At 47.3% G+C, this 19398-nt stretch overlaps 1 protein-coding gene across 1 annotated transcript in view; it reads right to left on the bottom strand.

Moving 5' to 3' along the window:
- LOC106816043 (bromodomain adjacent to zinc finger domain protein 2B-like) overlaps positions 1–16656 on the bottom strand; it is a 33555-nt gene extending 16899 nt beyond the window's left edge. The window contains exons 1-17 of the mRNA XM_014820588.1: positions 16408–16656; positions 16005–16193; positions 14552–14699; positions 13698–13965; positions 12488–12619; positions 10018–10140; positions 8299–8485; positions 7527–7636; positions 6998–7171; positions 6429–6622; positions 5911–6256; positions 5530–5698; positions 5238–5330; positions 4640–4755; positions 3442–3507; positions 2146–2199; positions 3–68 (exon numbers count right to left, since the gene is read on the bottom strand). Coding sequence (XP_014676074.1) covers positions 3–68; positions 2146–2199; positions 3442–3507; positions 4640–4755; positions 5238–5330; positions 5530–5698; positions 5911–6256; positions 6429–6622; positions 6998–7171; positions 7527–7636; positions 8299–8485; positions 10018–10140; positions 12488–12619; positions 13698–13965; positions 14552–14699; positions 16005–16193; positions 16408–16627 — 2655 coding nt within the window. The 5' untranslated portion in view covers positions 16628–16656. The remainder of the gene's footprint in view (positions 1–2; positions 69–2145; positions 2200–3441; positions 3508–4639; positions 4756–5237; positions 5331–5529; positions 5699–5910; positions 6257–6428; positions 6623–6997; positions 7172–7526; positions 7637–8298; positions 8486–10017; positions 10141–12487; positions 12620–13697; positions 13966–14551; positions 14700–16004; positions 16194–16407) is intronic.
- Positions 16657–19398: the final 2742 nt, after the last annotated feature.

A 19398-nucleotide genomic window follows, 5' to 3' on the forward strand; every position in this document is an offset into this window, starting at 1 on the left:
ACCTCTTGCTTTTTTCTTGCTTCCAGCGCTCGTACTAACATCATGTGCTGCCTTCTTCTCTCCCGTTCCTAAAATCAAAAATAATGTTATCAAAACCATGCTAACCATGGGTATCCAAAAACTATCATGATAGTTCCAATGTTGTTTTGGCTTGACTTGATTGGTCTCCTCTTCGTGTCTGCTTTCTTCATGCAAAACATATAACGTTTCATACAAATTTCTCATGGTCAGGTGAAGATTGGCATTCCCTATTGCTTAATGAAGCCTATTCATACCACTCGATCTTCCAAGATCATTGCTTTTGACCTGTACCACCTTCAAATGATGCACTCGAGTTTAGCTTCTTCGTTTTTGTCATTCCATTTTGATAAACTCTTTCTTCCTCATTGGGTAATCGCAAAATTCAAGCTTTTTCTACTGTGATTCGACAGTGTTGATCTGGTTATATGATCAACTATAACTCTCTCCGTCTTTAATAAAGTTCATTGGACTCATATTTACGAAGTAGGAGATAAACCGTAGATGATATAACCTAGCACAGATTACCCACCAGGCGGCAATTCTGTGGGATACATGGAAATAAGGATAGTAGAGAATGAGCTTTACCATGATACAGATTTAGATCAAAGGCACATGCAGGGAATGGGTTTTTGCCAGCTTTATTCCACCACAAGATGATATAAACATCTACCAATTAAAGAACAACATGTGTGTCGTGATAGAATGCATTGTTTTTTGGTCAGAAAACGAGGAAACAATGAACTCACTAAATACACTTCCTAGGAAAGGAAATGAAAGTGTCAATGACACTGTAGCTCACCACAAAAAATGACACAAATGAGTGAGTGAGTGAGAAGAAGTCAGTTTTATCAGAGTAACCATCGACGTACATTATAGAAATGAAGAGTATATATGGGAGAACCCTCATTATATACTCTTGATAATTATGTGTAATTTTTCATGTGAAAATAATAAATAATATTATATATAAATTATAAATAATTTATAAACCAAAATGAATCACAATTTGTGACGGTAGATGGCGCTATGCCCGCTTTGATGTTTCTTAGCATAAATCATTATATCAAATAATAATAATATAATAATAATAGTATAAATCATAATATGTTCATAGCAGGAATTTTGCATTAAAGATATTGTCAATGAAATCTTGTAAAACGAACCAGACGAGTGTGACACCACAGACTGTTTGTTATCTGCGTGTCTATATGATATGCTATAATTGCCACACCCTACCTAATTTGCATAATTTTATAATAATAGGCCTTATTCATTCACATACCAAAAATGAGCAAAATCCGTTGAACCTGAACTGACTGATGGCAATTCCCATTTTTGCCAAAAAATTGCCGTGGCTCGAAAGTACGTCGACTGGCGTGCTCCAAAATAGAACGTTTAATATGGGAGCATAGCAGTAACAACTATACCCAATTTCAAACATGTGGGTCAAACGATTCCTGAGTTATCGTTGACCATAGCCAAATGTTGACGGACGGACGGACGTACGACGGACGACGACCCATGGCAATAGCTCAGCTTGACGATGTCAAGGTGAGCTAAAAACAGGGGAAGAGTCCTGTATAGAAAAGCAAACATTTTGCTGCACTTTAGCTGGAAAAGGCAAGACAGGTTACAAGGAGACTGGGAGGAGAATGTAGGCAGGGTATCGTGTAGAGCAGGCCATCATCATGGACTAACATACCAGACTGAACATGATGAGCATATGTCGTCTCCGTTCTCGCTCCTAGCAGCAATGAAAGCAGCACGATGCACACAGCTTAACACTGCTGTGCTGCATTACCGAGTGCTCATAGCACAAGGAAATCCCCCACTAACCCTGCCCACCAACACACACACACAGACTCACATGACAGTGGTACTATAAATATATATATAATATATAATATATATATATATATATATATATATATATATATATATATATATAGCTTATGTAACAAAAAGCATCGGTGAATAATAAAGCTATAATTAGTCATATAAAGCTCATGATCACTACTTTCTAAAGCTAATTGCCGAGGATGAGGGTGGATAAATTATCTCTAAATGTTAATGAAAGGCTATGATGAAAATCTTCTTAGAAATGTTTACTGACAATGCACTCACCTGATGCTTTAGAAGTACGGCTTGCTGCCTCTTCATCTCTCGCTCCTGCAGATACAACACAGAGGGAGAAACCCCAGTTGACACATCAGTTGACATACGTCCTGACATGAGAGGCTGTGTTATTTAACACACTTTGCTCGTATAGTGATTAGCATATATCGAAATGATTAATTATTCTCATCGTGACATCGTGATATTTCCCATGACACCATCCAACACGATGGAACACTGTCATGACTAGATGCCAACATTCGAACACCATACAAATGCCGCCTCAAGCAGACCTAGCTCAGCAGTAATTATATATCCACTGGACGAAGATCTGGCGAACAATTAGAAGCAGATCACAGAATCTCGGCACGAAGAGGTGCGTTGCTAAACAGATAGAACATGTGCCAATACAGATGCTGGAATCTCCGTGTGCACACCAACAACACGAATTCTGTTCATGCACATTATAACGACGAATTATTTTTATTGCCTCACAGACAGATTTCAGCGTGGCTTGCTCCTAAACGCATTCATTTTTATTAATAATGCTTCATTGGTATACAGCTGGATTACTGCTACTACAGCTATTAACGATTGCGTAAAGGCAACAACGTAATTGATAAAACTCCGAGTCGTTAAGTTAGGCAGCTTGTCGTCCTGGTTAAACTGAGGACCTTTCAATCGGACCACGCAACTGGTATTAAAGGAGATTTCACTAACCACACACAATCACTACTTCGAGAAAAGGGCACATAATTCATCCACTACGTACACAACCAACTGCTGCTATACAATGACGTTTCATTCACCAGGCTCCACCGCTGCACTTTACCAGCTGCATGTTTTCAGTCCTGAATGTTTTGACGGCGTGATGAAATGAATTGAATGAATGTTTGTTCAAGTGTAACTACTCGTGTATTCATAGCTAGTTTACATCGGACCCTACCAGTACTGTAATGCAGCCTTTCATACTGGAGTGAAATTAAAGGTGCACACGCATGCACACACACCTACGCACACACGCACGCAAGCGCACAGACGCACGCAAGTGCACACAGCAGCTGCCCCAGTTGGAACAGGGTAGCAACCAGCAGCAGCAGCGTTTTACAGACAGTGTGCATGGCAACATGCAGTGAACACGTATAAAATCCCACGTGTGCGAATCACGGACACCAAGATCGCGCAAACCATCGCGACTAACATGCATTGGTCAGTTGGCTTGACCTCAGACCAGCAGCCATGGTGCTGCGAACGATCCTGAGGGGTGAGAGCAGAGAGGAAGAGAGGACAGTGGTTGGTACCGACCTGTGCTTTGCGCATGGCGTCCTGCAGTCTCTCCCGCTGGATGTTCTCTTGTCTGCGTTTCCTTGCCTACACATGCAAACATCAGGGTTGGCACAACCAGAAGCTCATGCAATGTAACTCCCATGCATACTTAGAAGGGAGGAGGGGCACTGCTCTGCCAACGATTTGACCAAGTTCCACTGTTTCAAACAATGTTCACTTGTTCAGCTGATTAACGTTAGTTTCTGGCGAGGAAATATCCTATTACTGCAGTTATTTAGTACTGTTATTTAGTACAGCAAGAACAATATTTAGCACTGAATCAATTATTGTGAATGCTCGCTTACAGTGGAAATAAGTGGGCCGCCCTCCCATTGATAAAACGGGAAACAATAAATTGATAAAGTTTACTGCTATAAAACTATTCAAAAGATTTGAAATACTTCCCAGGCCAGTGAAATGAGCAAAAACACCATATCATATTCTCTGTACAACATTCAAATCAGTTATAGTTAAATAGACTGCTGAAAATAGCAAGCTATCTAAAACAATTTGAAGTACATGCATTCTATCACAATTCTTGTGAGTAGATGAACTAGTAATAGACTACTCAAATGCCCACACTCATATATACCACTCTCTCGCAAGATACAGCCAAACAACGGTAACAAAACGGAGCAGCAATCAACCATGCTGCCAGGACTTAGTTTGGACTGAGAAACGAGATTATGTTTCCATGTAAAGGTTGTCACCCATGCAACCCTCACAGCATTTAGACAGTGGTAAGCATATGAGGGTTTAACAGGAGATTCGAGCAGACATCTGGGTGGAGGGCAAGTGGTTGGACGGACGGAGCTTTGTTAACGTGATGTCAAATCCATGCACCTAGCCTTACCTAGTCTTCCTGTCACTTGCTCTCCTTATGGACAATATCAAGATCCTGCACTCAAAATCCTATGCAACATGCTTTTAACATTCTACATCTCCACCTTCTCCTTCTCCTCCTCTTCCTCCTCCTGCCCATTCTCCTCTTGGACCGCCTTCACCAATTACACTGGCTATCAACACACATGCCTGATCACATGTATAATCCAAATAACTCCTGTAGATATTCAGATTCTATCCCTCGCCCATTCTGCCCCTATCCTATACTAGCCTGTCCTTCTCTCCCAGCTTGCTCTCACGCGCAGGGAATGGCGCGTGTCACTCATGCACTCACCTCGATCAACTGCTGGGCTCGGTATTCCTTCTCTAGACGCAGCTGCTCGGCTCGGTAGAATTTCTCCTGCTGCCGCTGCAGACGCACATGCTCCTTCTGCCTCTTCTTCTCCTCCTCTGTGCAAACAAGCGTGAGGCAGTAGCAGCATTACGAGAGGTGTCACCTCCAAGAAGACATTTACCAGACAGCGAAGGAGGGATGTCATGAGACGTGTCACCTCTAGTGAGACATTTACCAGACAGCGAAGGAGGGATGTCATGAGATGTGTCACCTCCAGAAAGACATTTACCAGACAGCGAAGGAGGAATGTTATGAGATGTGTCACCTCTAGTGAGACATTTACCAGACAGCAAAGGAGGGATGTCATGAGATGTGTCACATACAGTGAGACATTTACCAGACAGCAAAGGAGGAATGTTACCGAACATTTCATTGCAAAGGGTGCCTAGTAAATATGGCATTCACATTAGATTGATTCCATGAGCTTGGTTTTTTTCGAATGAGGTTAATGTGTTATAAATTAGAAAGCGTAGAACAATAGCTAGAGATGCTAAGAGTAAGCAGTTGTGCATGGTGAGGGATAAGCATAGTGGAATACCTCTCATGCGCTTTGCTTCCTGCGCTGCCTCCAGGAGGCGCTGCTGTGCCATGTGCTTGCTCTGCCTCATTGCCTCTGCCTTGCGCATCATTTCTGCCCAAGAAACAAACTCGATGTTAGATATTTTGCAAGAGTGTCCATCCCGAACTCAGGTAATACAATGCCATTATTGAGAACATAGGAAAAGCCATCATAATAAAAAGGCCCCTCACGTGATACATAACAAAACAACACATCAAAACAAAAATGAAAGCCCGAAACTGAAGCGCTAGCATGGGGCCCTTTCACTCACTGCCACGGGCACCTTGTTTCTGTCCAATAGCACCACCCTTCCAGTTCATCTTGCGATGGCCACCACCGCGTGCTCCAACACCATTGCCAATGGTCTTCTTCTTCATCTTGCGTGCACGGAATTCGTCAATGCGAGCTCTGATCTCCTCCTCAGTCAACACCAAGAATCCCTGCACACACAGTGAGACAATCTTAGTCTCACAATAACAGCATTACCTAATACAGGAAGGAACTCTTCTTCATCCTCCTACCTCCAACATAACACCTTCCTACCCCTCCCACCTCCAACATTACAACTCCCTACCCCCCATCCCTCCTCCAACATAACACCTCCCCACCCCTCCCATTGTGACCGGCACCGCGCGTGATGCCGTGAGCTCACCTGACCGTCGGCTTGGGGGTCCAGGAACTCTCCGATGTTCATCTTGGTGCTGAAGCTGAAGTTGTCGCGGCTGATGTCGGCAATGCGGTGCTTCTCCAGGTAGCGCTGCACCTCCGGGTACGTCCGCATCTTCTTACCACACGGTGCAAAGTACAGCACGTCGCCACGCACTCCACACATGCTCAGCGCGCGGATCTTAGTCTGCCGCCGCCAGCCGCGCTCGAGAGGTGTGCGCAGCTCTCGCTCGTCGCGTATCACCCTTCTACGCTTCGTCGCGGCCGCCGCTGCCGAGTCACTGCTGTCCTCGTGGTGGCGCTTTGTCGTCGTGCCCGCCGTCTCACTGCTGCTGCGCACGGAGAGAGAGATATGCCGTTATAGAGGGTGCATCGCGGCGCCACCTACCTGCATTGTTATCCCTACACTACGTAAGTCTACTATGGTGCCTCGTGGCGCCACCTACCTCTGTTTTTACCACTACACTAGGTAAGCGCATCGTGCTACCTCGTGGCGCCACCTACCTCAGCACGCTGACGTGTGACATGCTGTCGTCTGCACTCTCCTCGCTCGTCTGTGAGAGCTGCCAGACGCGTTGCTGCTGCTGCAGCATGCGCTGCGCTGCCATCTGCTGCTGCTTACGCGCCGCCGCGATGGCGCGACTCGACGACGTGATTCGACCCCGGCCGCGACCTCTACCGACCCCGTCCTGCGACGTCTGTGAGAACGAGACGAGAGCAGACGACTCGTGAAGAAAAGCTCATGCAGACACGTACGTAACGGTAAACCACTTACAAACCCTACATGGAATAAGGCTTCTCACAATGTGTTGATTTTAGTCCCAATTTATCATTTGAGCAGAAATGTATGCCTTGTTTTTAGAACATGTGCACATTTTACCTACAGTTCCTCTAGAAACATGCATGGATAAATGACATCTATTGAGTCATGATATAAAACATACTGATATTACTTCTAGCAGCTACTGGTTTTCACAGTTATTGATATACATTGACTTTTCATACAGTGTTTAAGAGTGAGACAGCAGTGAAAAGAAAGCCAAGGTAAGAGTAATTGTGGTGGAGGTAGGTACCTTTGTGCTGCGACCACCGCGAGCCCTGGGTTTAAGAAGGGAGAGCTGCTGCTGCTGCTGCTGCTGCGGATGAGGATGAGGATGACTGCTGAGCTCCTTCTCTCGCTGTGCAGCCATCTTACGTGCGAGCTTTAGCTGTTGCTGCTGCTGCTTCAGTTGAGCTTCCAACAGCTCCTTCATAAAAACACGGAAACACCGAAGCCATGTAAGTGTCACGCAGCCATATAACACATCCTTATTATCACCGCGACCCCCACTGCCTCTCGCCTCACCATTATGCCCTACTGCACTCACTCATACCATCGAATAGTGATTGTTACTAACCACTACGACTCCACATTCACTACCTACTTCTAGTCCACAGCGAGAAAGACTCGTTCACAGTTTATGTTTTTATTCAAAAGATGAAAACTCATAAAGGATTTTCCACAAAAAAATGTGAGTAAGTTGTCGTCATGTTGTACCAGCTCCCCAAACTGCCTGTAAAGGTTTCTATTACAGTCACTAGATGGCAGCAGATGATGCATACCTTTAGCTCTTCCTGCCGAGCCTGATGTTCCTCTGGGGTCATAGTCTGAGGGTCGTACTTTGGTTTTGCGATCACAGCGGGTGGCTTAAGTAACGAAACCGCATTTGCACCTGTGAAACGTGCAAAACAGTTGCAGTTAGGTTTATGATCCAACCAATGACGAGCATGGGAATTTTGAAATAACTCCCAATTGAGATACTAGGATTCAGAATTACAGTCCAACCCGAGTTCGTGGGAGTTCGTATAGAATGGAAACCTGTCAATGAAGGACACTTTGGGAGTTTGCCTTAGGCGGCTGTTACATACAGGTTTGACTTCATGTAAATCTTTTGCAACATTCTCAATAGCAACTTTTTCTGTAGTAAATTACGTAATTTAAGTGGCCATTACGGGTATTTTCCTTCCTGCATTCAGGTGATTATGTGAACATAAGCAGGAAACTACAACATACAAAGGGAGATTGCATCTCAGTATAAACCAACTCTCGCAGTTACGTCTTTACTGTGATTATATTTCGACAGTGCATGTGGATGTCTGGTATTCTTGTTTTGGCATATAGATTCATGACTGCTGCACAGCAATGGCATATACAAACTCCCTAACCGGTGAGATTTACTCTGAAACAAAGCTCACTCGCCTCCAATACCAACAAACACAACCCTCCATAACAACATCAACCATCAATATGACCAGCACAACCAATGACCACATCTACTGACCCCTCCCCGCATCCCCCACCCACCCACCAACCACATCTAGTGTTGCCCTCTACCTGCATACAGCTTCTTTAGTTTCTCAGTGGAGTGTATGGCAGGCGTTTCCGGCTCGCGGCTCGACTTCATTGACAGGTCGATGGCCGTCTCATTGCTAACTGCACATGCTGCCTGGGTCAGCAGACTACATGCCGAGATCGGAGGCACCGAGACGAAGGATGGTGGCTGGGAAGGTGACGGCGACAACTGAAACGGCAAGCAAGCACGTATTGGACAATTCCAACCTCAGTGCTGACAGTGGGCAAAAAATATCAGTGGGACGTCAGTGGGACATCAACCGTTGACGTCAACTAACCATCAACTCGGGGTCAAAATTTTCTGACATCAACCGTTGACATCGTATTGACATCACACATTGACGTTGTATTGACATCAACCGTTGCTGTCATATTGACATCAACCATTGACATTCAAATACCAAAATTTAACAAAATCGAATGAATTTGCTCAAAAGTAGGTCGACTGGTGTGCTCCAAAATAGGACGTTTAAACCTCTCCCATAGGAGTAACAACTGCATGCAATTTGAAACATGTGGGTCAAACGGTTCTTGAGTTATCATTGACCGGAGTCAAATGTTGACGCACGGACGGACGGACGACACCCCATGGCAATAGCTCATCTTGACGATGTCAAGGCGAGCTAAAAACGACCAATATACGATGTCGACTCGAGGTGCTGTTGCCCACGGCGACATGTTATTCTCCATGAAATCTTTAAAGTCGACTTGTTTGTCCGAGCGATAGATAACTACATTCCTTCGGATACTGCTGTTAGGGCGGTCAAGCCTGACCAATTTACGTTTTTCACATATAAACATTAAAATTTCGTTTCATCACTTCATTGTCAAGCATTGTTTTTATAGCATCTTATCACTACAATGATTGGCTAGAGATGCCTATCAATCATGCAAGATGGGTCAGATAGGTTCATTGCTGCTGGGGTGTACACGCAAATTCATGAATGGATCAGATATATCGTAATCACGCAAACATTCAACATGGTTGATCCCAGCTAATCTATGCAACCTGATAAAGCAATTTGATTTTGGCAGGAATCACTGAGTCAGACATAACTTGAGAAATACTGCAAATGGTTGGCAAATTAGATGAAAGCTCAACTGAAGGCACGGCAGAAGGAGCTGCTTGCCCAGGAGAGGAGGCTGAAGCAGGAAAAGAGGAAGTCGATGGAGAAGAAGCTTCTCACTCACGAGCACCGATAAATATGACCATCACTCGTCCATTACAGCAAGTCAGTTGTAATAGACGTGGCATGGCTAAAGGGTTTGCTCATTGGTCCTTTAGTTTCGCGGTGAAAAAAAAATGTTAGAATTGCGATTGTTAAATCGGTTTTACACATAGCATGACTTTAATTAGAGCCCAAGGGTGCACTCCCATGCCCATTAGTATAGGAAAATTTGCTATACCCTGCATGTGGTGTTCGGGGTCTCTCTGGGTATGCATTGGGGGGTTTAGACAATGCGTGCGATGGTGGGAAAGGGGGTCTGTTTTGACACTGTGACGGGGGTCTGTTTTTGGCCCTGTGAGGGGGTCTGCTTGCCCGTGAGGGGGGTCTGTATGGCCCTGTGAGGATGGGGGTATGTTTGGCCCTGCATTTGGGGGGAGAGCGATGGTCTGTCACAACCTGTGTGGAGGAAGGTCCATGAGACCCTGCATGCAAGGGAGGACCCGAGGTAGGAGGAGGTCCGTGAGGTCCTCACCTCGTCAGGATGCTTGTGCTCGTGAGTGAGAAGCTTCTTCTCCATCGACTTCCTCTGTTCCTGCTTCAGCTTCCTCTCCTGGGCAAGCAGCTCCTTCTGCCGTGCCTTCAGTTGAGCTTTTACCTGAATGCAGCAACGAATCCAAACATCAGCCACGATCATTCACAGCAAACGACAGAGATTACCTTCAGACACCATATTTACAGATCATGTTTACAGATCATGTTTACAGATCATTTACACAGATTTCCTTCACAGATCATCTTCACAGATCATCTTCACACAACTGCAACCCTGATTGTAGGCTGATAAGACGGCATATGATCATGAATGATACGAAGGGGCACACCGATTCGATTCGAGTTTGTGGACGTGGGGAATAGGGAGACGACACAGGGTGTGGCAGATGGGGGAGGGAGACAGGGGGCATGGCAGTGGGGAGAGGGGAGCCAGATGTGGGGTGTGGCAGCAGGGAGAGTGGCAGGAAGACATGGGGGTGTGGCAGCATGGAGAGGGGGAGGGGAACATGGTAGTGTGGCAGCAGGGAGAGAGGGGGAGGGGAACATGGAGGTGTGGCAGCAGGGAGAGGAGGAGGTGAACATGGCGGTGTGGCAGCAGGGAGAGAGGGGGAGGGGAACATGGCGGTGTGGCAGCAGGGTGAGGGGGGAGGGGAACATGGCGGTGTGGCAGCAGGAAGAGAGGGGGAGGGGAACATGGCGGTGTGGCAGCAGGGAGAGGGGGAGGGGAAAATAAATGGAGGTGTGGCAGCAGGGAGAGGGAGAGAGGAAAATGGCGGTGTGGCAGCAGGAAGAGGGGGAAGGGAACATGGCGGTGTGGTCAGCAAGGGAGAAGTAAGGGGAGGGAGACATGGAGGTGTGGCATGCAAGACGAGCGGAGGGAACATGGAGATGTGGCAGCAGGGAGGGGGGAGGCGAACATTGGAGGTGTGGCAGCAGCGGAGAGGGGGAGGGAACATGGAGGTGTGGGCAGCAGAAAGAGAGGGGGGATGGAACAGGCGGTGTGGCAGCAAAGGGAGAGGGAGGCAGAACATGGAGGTGTGGCAGCAGAGAGAGGGGAGCGAGGGGAACATGGAGGTGTGGCAGCAGGAAGAGAAAAGAGGGAGGGGAACATGGCGATGTGGCAGGCAGGAAGAGAGGGGGAGGGCACATGGCGGTGTGGCAGCAGGGAGAGGGAGGGGAAAATAAATGGAGGTGTGGGCAGCAGGGAGAGGGAGAGAGGAAAAATGGCGTGTGGCAGCAGGAAACGAGGGGGGAAGGGAACATGGCGTGGGGCAGCAGGAGAGAGGGGGGGAGGGACATGGCGGTGTGCAGCAGGAAGAAGGGGGAAGGGGAACATGGAGGGTGCAGCAAAGGGAGAGAGGAGGGGAACATGGACAGTGGTGGCAAGCAGGGAGGAGGGGGGAGGGACATGGCGGTGTGGCAGCATGGAGAGGGAAGGGGAACATGGAAGTGTGGGCAGCAGGGAGAACGGGAGGGAACATGCGGTGTGGACAGCCAGGGAGAGAGCGAGAGGGGAACATGGAAAGTGTGGCAGGCAGGGAGAGAGGGAGGGAGGGGAACATGGAGGTGTGGCAGAAGGGAGAAGGAGGAGGGGAACATGGAGGTGTGGCCAGCAAGAGATGGGGGAGGGGAACATGGAGGTGCTGGCAGCAGAGATGAAAGGGGGAGGGAACATGGCGTGTGGCAGCAGAGGGAGAGGGGGAGGGGACATGGCGGTGTGGCAGCAGGAAGGGGGGGAGGGAAGCATGGCTGTGTGGCAAGCAAGAGAAAGGGAAGGAGAACATGGCGGTGTGGCAGGCAGGGAGAGGGGAAGGAGAACATGGAGGTGTGGCAGCAGAGAGAGGGGGATGGGGAAACATGGGTGGTGTGGCAGCAGGGAGAGGGGGGAGGGGAAAGCATGGCGGTGTGGGCAGCAGGAAGAGGGGGAGGGGAATCCATGGCTGTGTGGCAGCAAGAGAAAGGGGAAGGAAGAAAACATGGCGGTGTGGCAGCAAGGGAGAGGGGAAGGAGAACATGGAGGTGTGGGCAGCAGAGAGAGGGGGGAGGGAAACAATGGAGGTGTGGCAGGCAGGAAAGAGGGGGAGGGGAACTGGCGGTGTGGCAGCAGGAAGAGGGGGAAGGGAACATGGCGGTGTGGCAGCAGGGAGAGAGGGGGGAGGGGAACATGGCGGTGTGGCAGCAGGAAGAGGGGGAGGGGAACATGGCGATGTGGCAGCAGGGAGAGAGGGGGGAGGGGAACATGGCGGTGTGGCAGCAGGAAGAGGGGGAAGGGGAACATGGAGGTGTGGCAGCAGGGAGAGGGGGAGGGGAACATGGAAGTGTGGCAGCAGGGAGAGGGGGAGGGGAACATGGCGGTGTGGCAGCAGGGAGAGGGGGGAGGGGAACATGGCGGTGTGGCAGCAGGGAGAGGGGTGGATGGGAACATGGCGGTGTGGGGGCACTGCTCTCACCTGCTGCAGACTCATGTCATCGTTGTCGGTTGAATCGGAAGCGGAGTCTGAGCTGACACTGCTGCCCGAGCTAACGTCAGCACCCTCGCTGTCCGCCACCTCACTGTCAGAGGAACTCTCCGCCGTCTTCTGCTGCAACGCAACGCGTGAGAGAAGACAATGAAGAATTCACGCTCAATTCTCACCCAGAGTCACAAGAAATCCCCACAGAATTACAACCCCCCCCCCCCCGCTAACTCTCACCGCTAACCCTACATCCGAACCCTTACTCCTAACTGTAAAACTAACCCTCACAGAATTTCAGTATTCGTCTACGACAGCGTGCTGTGCTGCTGATGCGGACATTAGGTGTCCAGCCCCCATCCAGCCCCCTTCAGTGTGGTCTGCGTAGCAGTGTGTATGTATCGACTGGATTACTGAGACAGATGCGTGTGTACATGCTGAGCTGGCTGCATACCTAATATCCTTAGCAACAGTTAACTGTGTTAAAAGGATTCTGAAATACTGTAAGGGTTAATTTTTAAAGTTAGGAGTTTAGGTTGGGAAGTAAAGTTAGAGTTAGAGTTAGTAATTCGAGGTAGGGTTAAGACCATCAATAGGGATAAGAATTAGGATTAGAAACTAGGGTTGCGGTATGGGTCAGGATTAGGAATAGGAATCATATGTAGGAAACAGGGTTGGGGTTGGTTAGGAATTACTGTATAAGCCATATTTTTCGCGTACATATATTTTCGCGAATTCAGACTTGACGGACAATTTTGCGGTTGGTGAATTATGAAATATTCCGTATTATTCAGTATGAATTATTCACGTGTTGTTATTTTCGCGGTCGGGGACGCGTTCGTGAAATTCGCGAAAATTAATCGACTATGAAATATACAGCGTATACAGTAGTATCAATGATAGGAATAGTAATTAGTGTTAGGAAACATGGTTGTGATATGGTTAGGAATTAGGATCAGGGATGGGGATAGGAAGTAGGAGATGAAAATAGGGTTGAAGCTATGGTTAACGACTACTAATAAGGTAATTGTTAATGTTCTGCCGAAATCTAGTTATGCCTGTTACAGAGCTTATATTACAGAGCTTCAGTTATCTGTGAGTGGAATCGACGTGCCCCTGACATGTGGAATGTGACGGCAGAGATCTGACATTGTAAGAGAGCAATGCAGCCGACTACAGCGAACCCATCCCCACCATTGACACGCACCTTGCCCTCGCTCGCCGAGCTGCTCTTTGGAGTGTTCGACTTTGTCGCGGTCGCCGACGGCAACTTGTCCGGCCGGCCAGGAGAGGGCGCCGGCGGTAGGAAGAAGCTGCTCGTGTGCGGCGCGGATGACGACGCTGCGCTCGTGCTGGCGACGGGCGATCGCACAATGAATGCTGTTGTCGTCGTGGTTACGGCATGCTTGGCTGACGGTGGGATGGAGCTCGTTGATGCTGAGGATGGAGTGGACGACGGTGTCCGACTCCTCGACCTGTGTGTGGTGAAATAGTCGCGGCCGGACATCGACTACAGGGAATCCTCACCTTCTCCCTGCTTCCTCCCAGCTTCCTCCCCTCGTCCCCTTCTTCTCCTTCTCTTCATCCTGTCATTCTCTAAATCTGCACCTCTTCCTCCCTTGTCTTAATGTCACCCTTTCCCCTCCTCTCACCCTGTAACTTTTTTGCCTCCTTCCTTTCGTCATTTCCTTACCTCCCGCACTTTCTCTCTCTCTTCCCTGCCTTTATATCTCTCTGTCCTTCAATCAATCTCTCTTTCCCTTTCTCTATCTTGCCATATACCCTCCTTTACTTCTGCCATCACTTCTTCTTTCCCTGTTTCCTGCTCTTGCTCTTGATTCTACCTCTCTGCCTCACCCCTTCCTCTCTCTATTCACTCCCCCTAGCCTCACTGTGCCCATCCAATCAACCTCACTCCCAACTATCACCCTTTCCACCCCCTCTTATTCACTCCCAGATTCTCTTTATCCTTCACCCACATCTTCCTCTAAAAATGCAGAATTCTCCATGTTCCAGTTTCCTCACCCACCTTCTCACCCATCTTTCGTTATCTGATCTTACCTGGAAGATGGCCTCGGCGTGGAATGTGACGGGGATGACACAGTGGGGGCAGCACTGCTGACGAGCGACAACGGTGATGACGACAGTGTTGACAATGATGCTGACGCTGACGATGACGGCGTGCAATTGTTCTTACCCAGACGGAGATCTATGACAGACAACAATGCATTAATACACCAGATCGCTGCTCACGCCATCTATATGTTGATAATCCCTCAAGAGATCTTGCTAAAGTAACCAACTCGAATAACCACTGTGCATCGATGGAAGGATAGAAGAATGGACAGATGCATCAGGGCTCATACAAATAAGACCAAATATTGTTCCAGGACTGTTCCAGAGCTTTGGTCTGGACATTTTCATGGACACAAAGATTTATTTCAAATGCAATCTCTGTACCTTGTATCATCCAAGGAACAATAAATGAACAAACTCATGCCTAAATCAAGCGTTGTTGTTTCTCAAGCAGTAAATAGGGCTATCAGTGTATTAAATTTGTTAATGTAATTGCTAAGTTGTGGACACAATAGACATGAGCTCACTTTCCAGGACATTCTAGGACCACATAATAACAATAACTTATTTTTAGAACTTTCCAGACCTGGAATACAGTAAAAACCCGCGTATAAGAACATAGATTTTTCCAAGTTAGCCTCAACATGTTCTTATATAAATGGTGCTTACTGAAAAATTAGGCTCAAAAGGTTCTTAAATAGGTTCTTAATTGTTTCTACTTTTAATATGTACTAGCTGAAACCCGCGCTACCCGCGGGCTTAGTGACTGTGATGCATGTGTTACCAGTACAGTAGTGTTATGTGTAAGGTGTTCTTTTATGCGGGTTTTTACTGTATATGTAAATAATGCAGTACTGTGTCTCAATAACAATGCCAGGGTGCTGGCATTGTTATTGTTGAGCATTGGCATTGGCATTGGCATTGGCATTGTTATTGCATCGATATTGTTGAGCTCGTCTTTTTTATTTTACCTGTGTTTCTTTTTAAGTCTTCATCTGCATGGAAAATTAAGAACCTACTTTAAAATCTTAGCCTAAAACAGGTTCTTATGTAAAGGGGTCTAAATGCGAAATTTTAGCCTAACATGTTCTTAAAATCTATGTTCTTATACGCGGGTTTTTACTGTATGTCGTTTTAGAATTTCAGGATTTTCATGGTTTTCCGGGCCCCGTACTAACCCTGTGGATGCAAGAACAGATGGATAGATGACAGACAAACAGAGGGATGGCTAGATGGACGAATGAACAGACAGGTGGATGGCTGAAAAATGGATGGATAGATGAATGGCTAGAGGAACGGAAAGGAGAAAAGAATGAATGAAAAGAGAACCCGCGTGCATGCACATGTATCCCTGAGCATTATCGTAATCGTGCCCCATAATATTTCCCAGGGGAGAACCTCGCATTCTTCCTCCGCCGCTGACCAACCCAACACTCACCTTGTGATGATGGACTCGCCAGCAGACTTTGCTGCAGCAGCGCATCAAAGCCGGACGGTCGGACGCCGTCAGGCACCCCCGTACCAAACGTAGGGAGGAAGCCGACGCTGAGACCCGCCGCAAAGTAGTCGTTCAGTGCCGCCATGCGACGCACGTGCTCCGACGCCGACATCCACCAACCAGCGCCACCTGGCGGACAACAGAACAATTGTTCAAAATTGCAAAAGATGAGAGAGAACTTGAGAAACCTGGCAAGACGGCCAGGGTCAATTCCAACTGCTCGCTATCACGGCACCACATATTTTCGCCAAAGCCCCTGAAGCCAACCCAGTAGAAGACCCCCCCCCTCCATGATGCGCCTGCGCCGCCGTCATGGCGACGCGTTACCGCGGTGACACCGTACCTGTCGTCTGTGAGTAGTTGAGGGAGCTGATCGCGGTGTAGTCGTTGGGTGACGTCGGCAGCGGGAGACCCGCGAGCGGGTGGCTGAGCATCGAGTAGGCACCGGGCAGGTGAGCGTACGGAGGCAGTGCGGCGAGGGACGCTGGGGACGTACCGAACAGACTGCCACCTCCTGCACGAGAAAACACACGCGTGAAGAACACAGAACACAGCGGTGACATATCACACGCTCCCTCCCTACACACACAAACACACACAAACAGACAGACACACACACATACAGCGGATTCTAGCTGTCCTCTTTATTCTAAAATGCTCGCCCTTTCTCTCGCTGTCCCCTATCTATCTACATATATGCGAACGTATCTGCACACAGACACCCACATACGTACTCACGCACGCACGCACGCACACATATATTTATCTGTCTCATCCTGCCAGCTAACGTCTCTAACCCACTTTCACTCAGTTTACTCTCTACTTGCAAATCCTCTTTTTCGCTTACTTTCATCTCTCTCTCTCTCTATAAAATGATCACGTATGTTCACGTGTGCATTTCGTGCGTATTTTCTTTTATCTTGATATTTCACTACTTTACTACTGGCTGCACGCACATAACTGACACAACGTGGCAAAACATGCCAAAACAGCAAAGAAATGCCCATTTTAATTTCACTTATTACGCTTACCAAAAAAAAAGAATCAATAAGACATACAAGCAATGCAACACTAAACGTTGGACATAGTTAATCAAATCTCTCTGACTCCTGACATGGCTACTGAAACGTCATCCATAATTAAGCATCCAATTTCGCATTAAGTTATTTCACATAATCTTATTTATAGCTGTGCCATTAGGGTAAAAGAATCTCTCTCTGAGATCTAATGTGCGAATCGTTTTCTCGAAGAGCGCACTCGCTCAAACGCAAATCACGGCCACTTTTCAAGACATGATGCTATAATTGCTCACTGCAGCAATCCTCTACCCCCCCCCCCACACACACACACACTCTCGATTATAGTGCACCGGAGCATTTTGCACCGTATGCTCGCCGTCGAGTGATTTCGGATCCTTGTAGTCTGAGTGCGCGCATTCCCGTACGTTATGGTCTTTACTCTTGGGAGTTCGGGAATAAAATGAATATACGCGAAGTTCTTTGAGATTACAAGCAACATTATAAATATGTGGCAACTAGCGCAAATAATAAACACTTGGCCAAACAATTTACGCCGGGACAGAACAATTCGAGCAACATCCTGTAGCAACATGTGACGTCACCGAACCGAACTCGATGCCTTTTATTTTTGTTGGCAACTAAATTTAGCGTTGTGCCGCCAGATTACCAAATTTCCGGATTTCAATAGACAGTTTCTTAGTAATTAGCAGTGATATTGCGAACAGACTGAATACGCGCTTTGGCCTATAAGGTAATGTACTGAGTAAGCGTACACAAGGTGCCAGTATTACTGTAGCATTCGTCAACGTTGCGGGCATAATCGATGGTCCGCAAATATGCGATTTATGGGCCTTTATACGGCTGATCTCCCCCAATCCCATATACACAGGAGCTTAAGTAATGGACAAAGTCATTATTAGCTCCCTTAATAAATCTATGATTATTTAGCCGCCAAAGATGGTTGGGCATCACCGTGCCTCTTTCCTCAGCCTGTGCAGGGCGTGAGCCCCACTTCTTGAGCCTGTCCCAACAATGATCTTCCTCTAGGTGTTTGTATGCGGGGCAAACTAACACAGGAATTGTCTTGAGTCTTCTGGTCACTCCCTTATTGCACACAGTGCAATTTTCTTCCCCTAAACATCTCCTGTCTTTTTTTACGGGAGGCACTCCCGCCTCTAGCATTGGTAGCAGCAACTTACTGCCGATTTTTTCATTATTTGTAAAAGGTTTCTTGTTAGGAAAATATTTTCCCTTATCAATAGCTCTAGTGTGCTTTTATGTTACCATCCCGCTTTACTCCAATCTGACTGTGCTGCTTTTTATTAATGATTTTCCGCACACGTTCGCCCTGTTCCATGATCGCGCTGTTTTCCCAGTCTCTATTTATTATATGTAATGCCTGTTGTGGGGGCCACTAATGGCTCTCATACTCATAGTGCCCCATAGCTTGCGACCCCCAACAACAGGCAGATAATGTGTTTGTTTGCGTCACCATGACTGCCAAATCTAAAGGGCCGGACACACCACAGCGATGGGCATCGGCCGATGGCATCGGCCGTGAAAATCGCCTGGCTTGTGTCCACTCAATCGGCGCGCCGATTTCATCCCCGAATGCCATCGGCCGCGATGCCACGCACAGATCAAAAACGTTTTGATATTATCGCCCGATGCCAGGGTGAAAAACTGATAATTGGAGGCACTGGTGCCACGAAACCAGCTGCTCTGCTGAGGAAGGCACTGGTCCCTGGTCAGTCTAGGCACTGGGTCGCAGGATTTCATGTCATAGCAAACTGAATGACTTGGATGTGGGGACGTTTTTATAGGGCGGGGATGGTGCAATTTGGCTGATGTGCATTCTCAAGGTATTGCTTAAACATTATATAGGTTACACGTTTCGATACCGGATGCGTAGTAAATCGGAACAAGTCCGCAAGTCGATTTCAAAGATCAGCGGTCTCTGCAAGACCCGGCCATATTCCTATTATCATCAAATATTCATACTTTTATTACGCGTCGCTGTCATTCAGTGATTGTGTCGGGGCATGCCCACGTATATCGAATTAGGCAGAGGTTTAACAGCATGACCGCTAGAAAATCGTAGACAGCAACAAACACTGGAGCAGTTTGTGTAGCTTCGCATGGAACTTTAGGCCTTCGGAATTTGACTATTTTGAGTTTAATATTATGATTTAAATTTACCCATTCATTTTGCATTAAGAAAATACATGTAGAAGGTTAGTAGAAAATAACAACAATAATAAGTTTGGTAAATTTTTTATTTTTCTGCTGCGCCAGCCTAAAAATTACTTTTTTTA

Source organism: Priapulus caudatus, unplaced genomic scaffold, assembly GCF_000485595.1.
Source record: "Priapulus caudatus unplaced genomic scaffold, Priapulus_caudatus-5.0.1 Scaffold1268, whole genome shotgun sequence".
In the NCBI taxonomy this organism is placed as follows: Eukaryota; Metazoa; Priapulida; class Priapulimorpha; order Priapulimorphida; family Priapulidae; genus Priapulus; species Priapulus caudatus.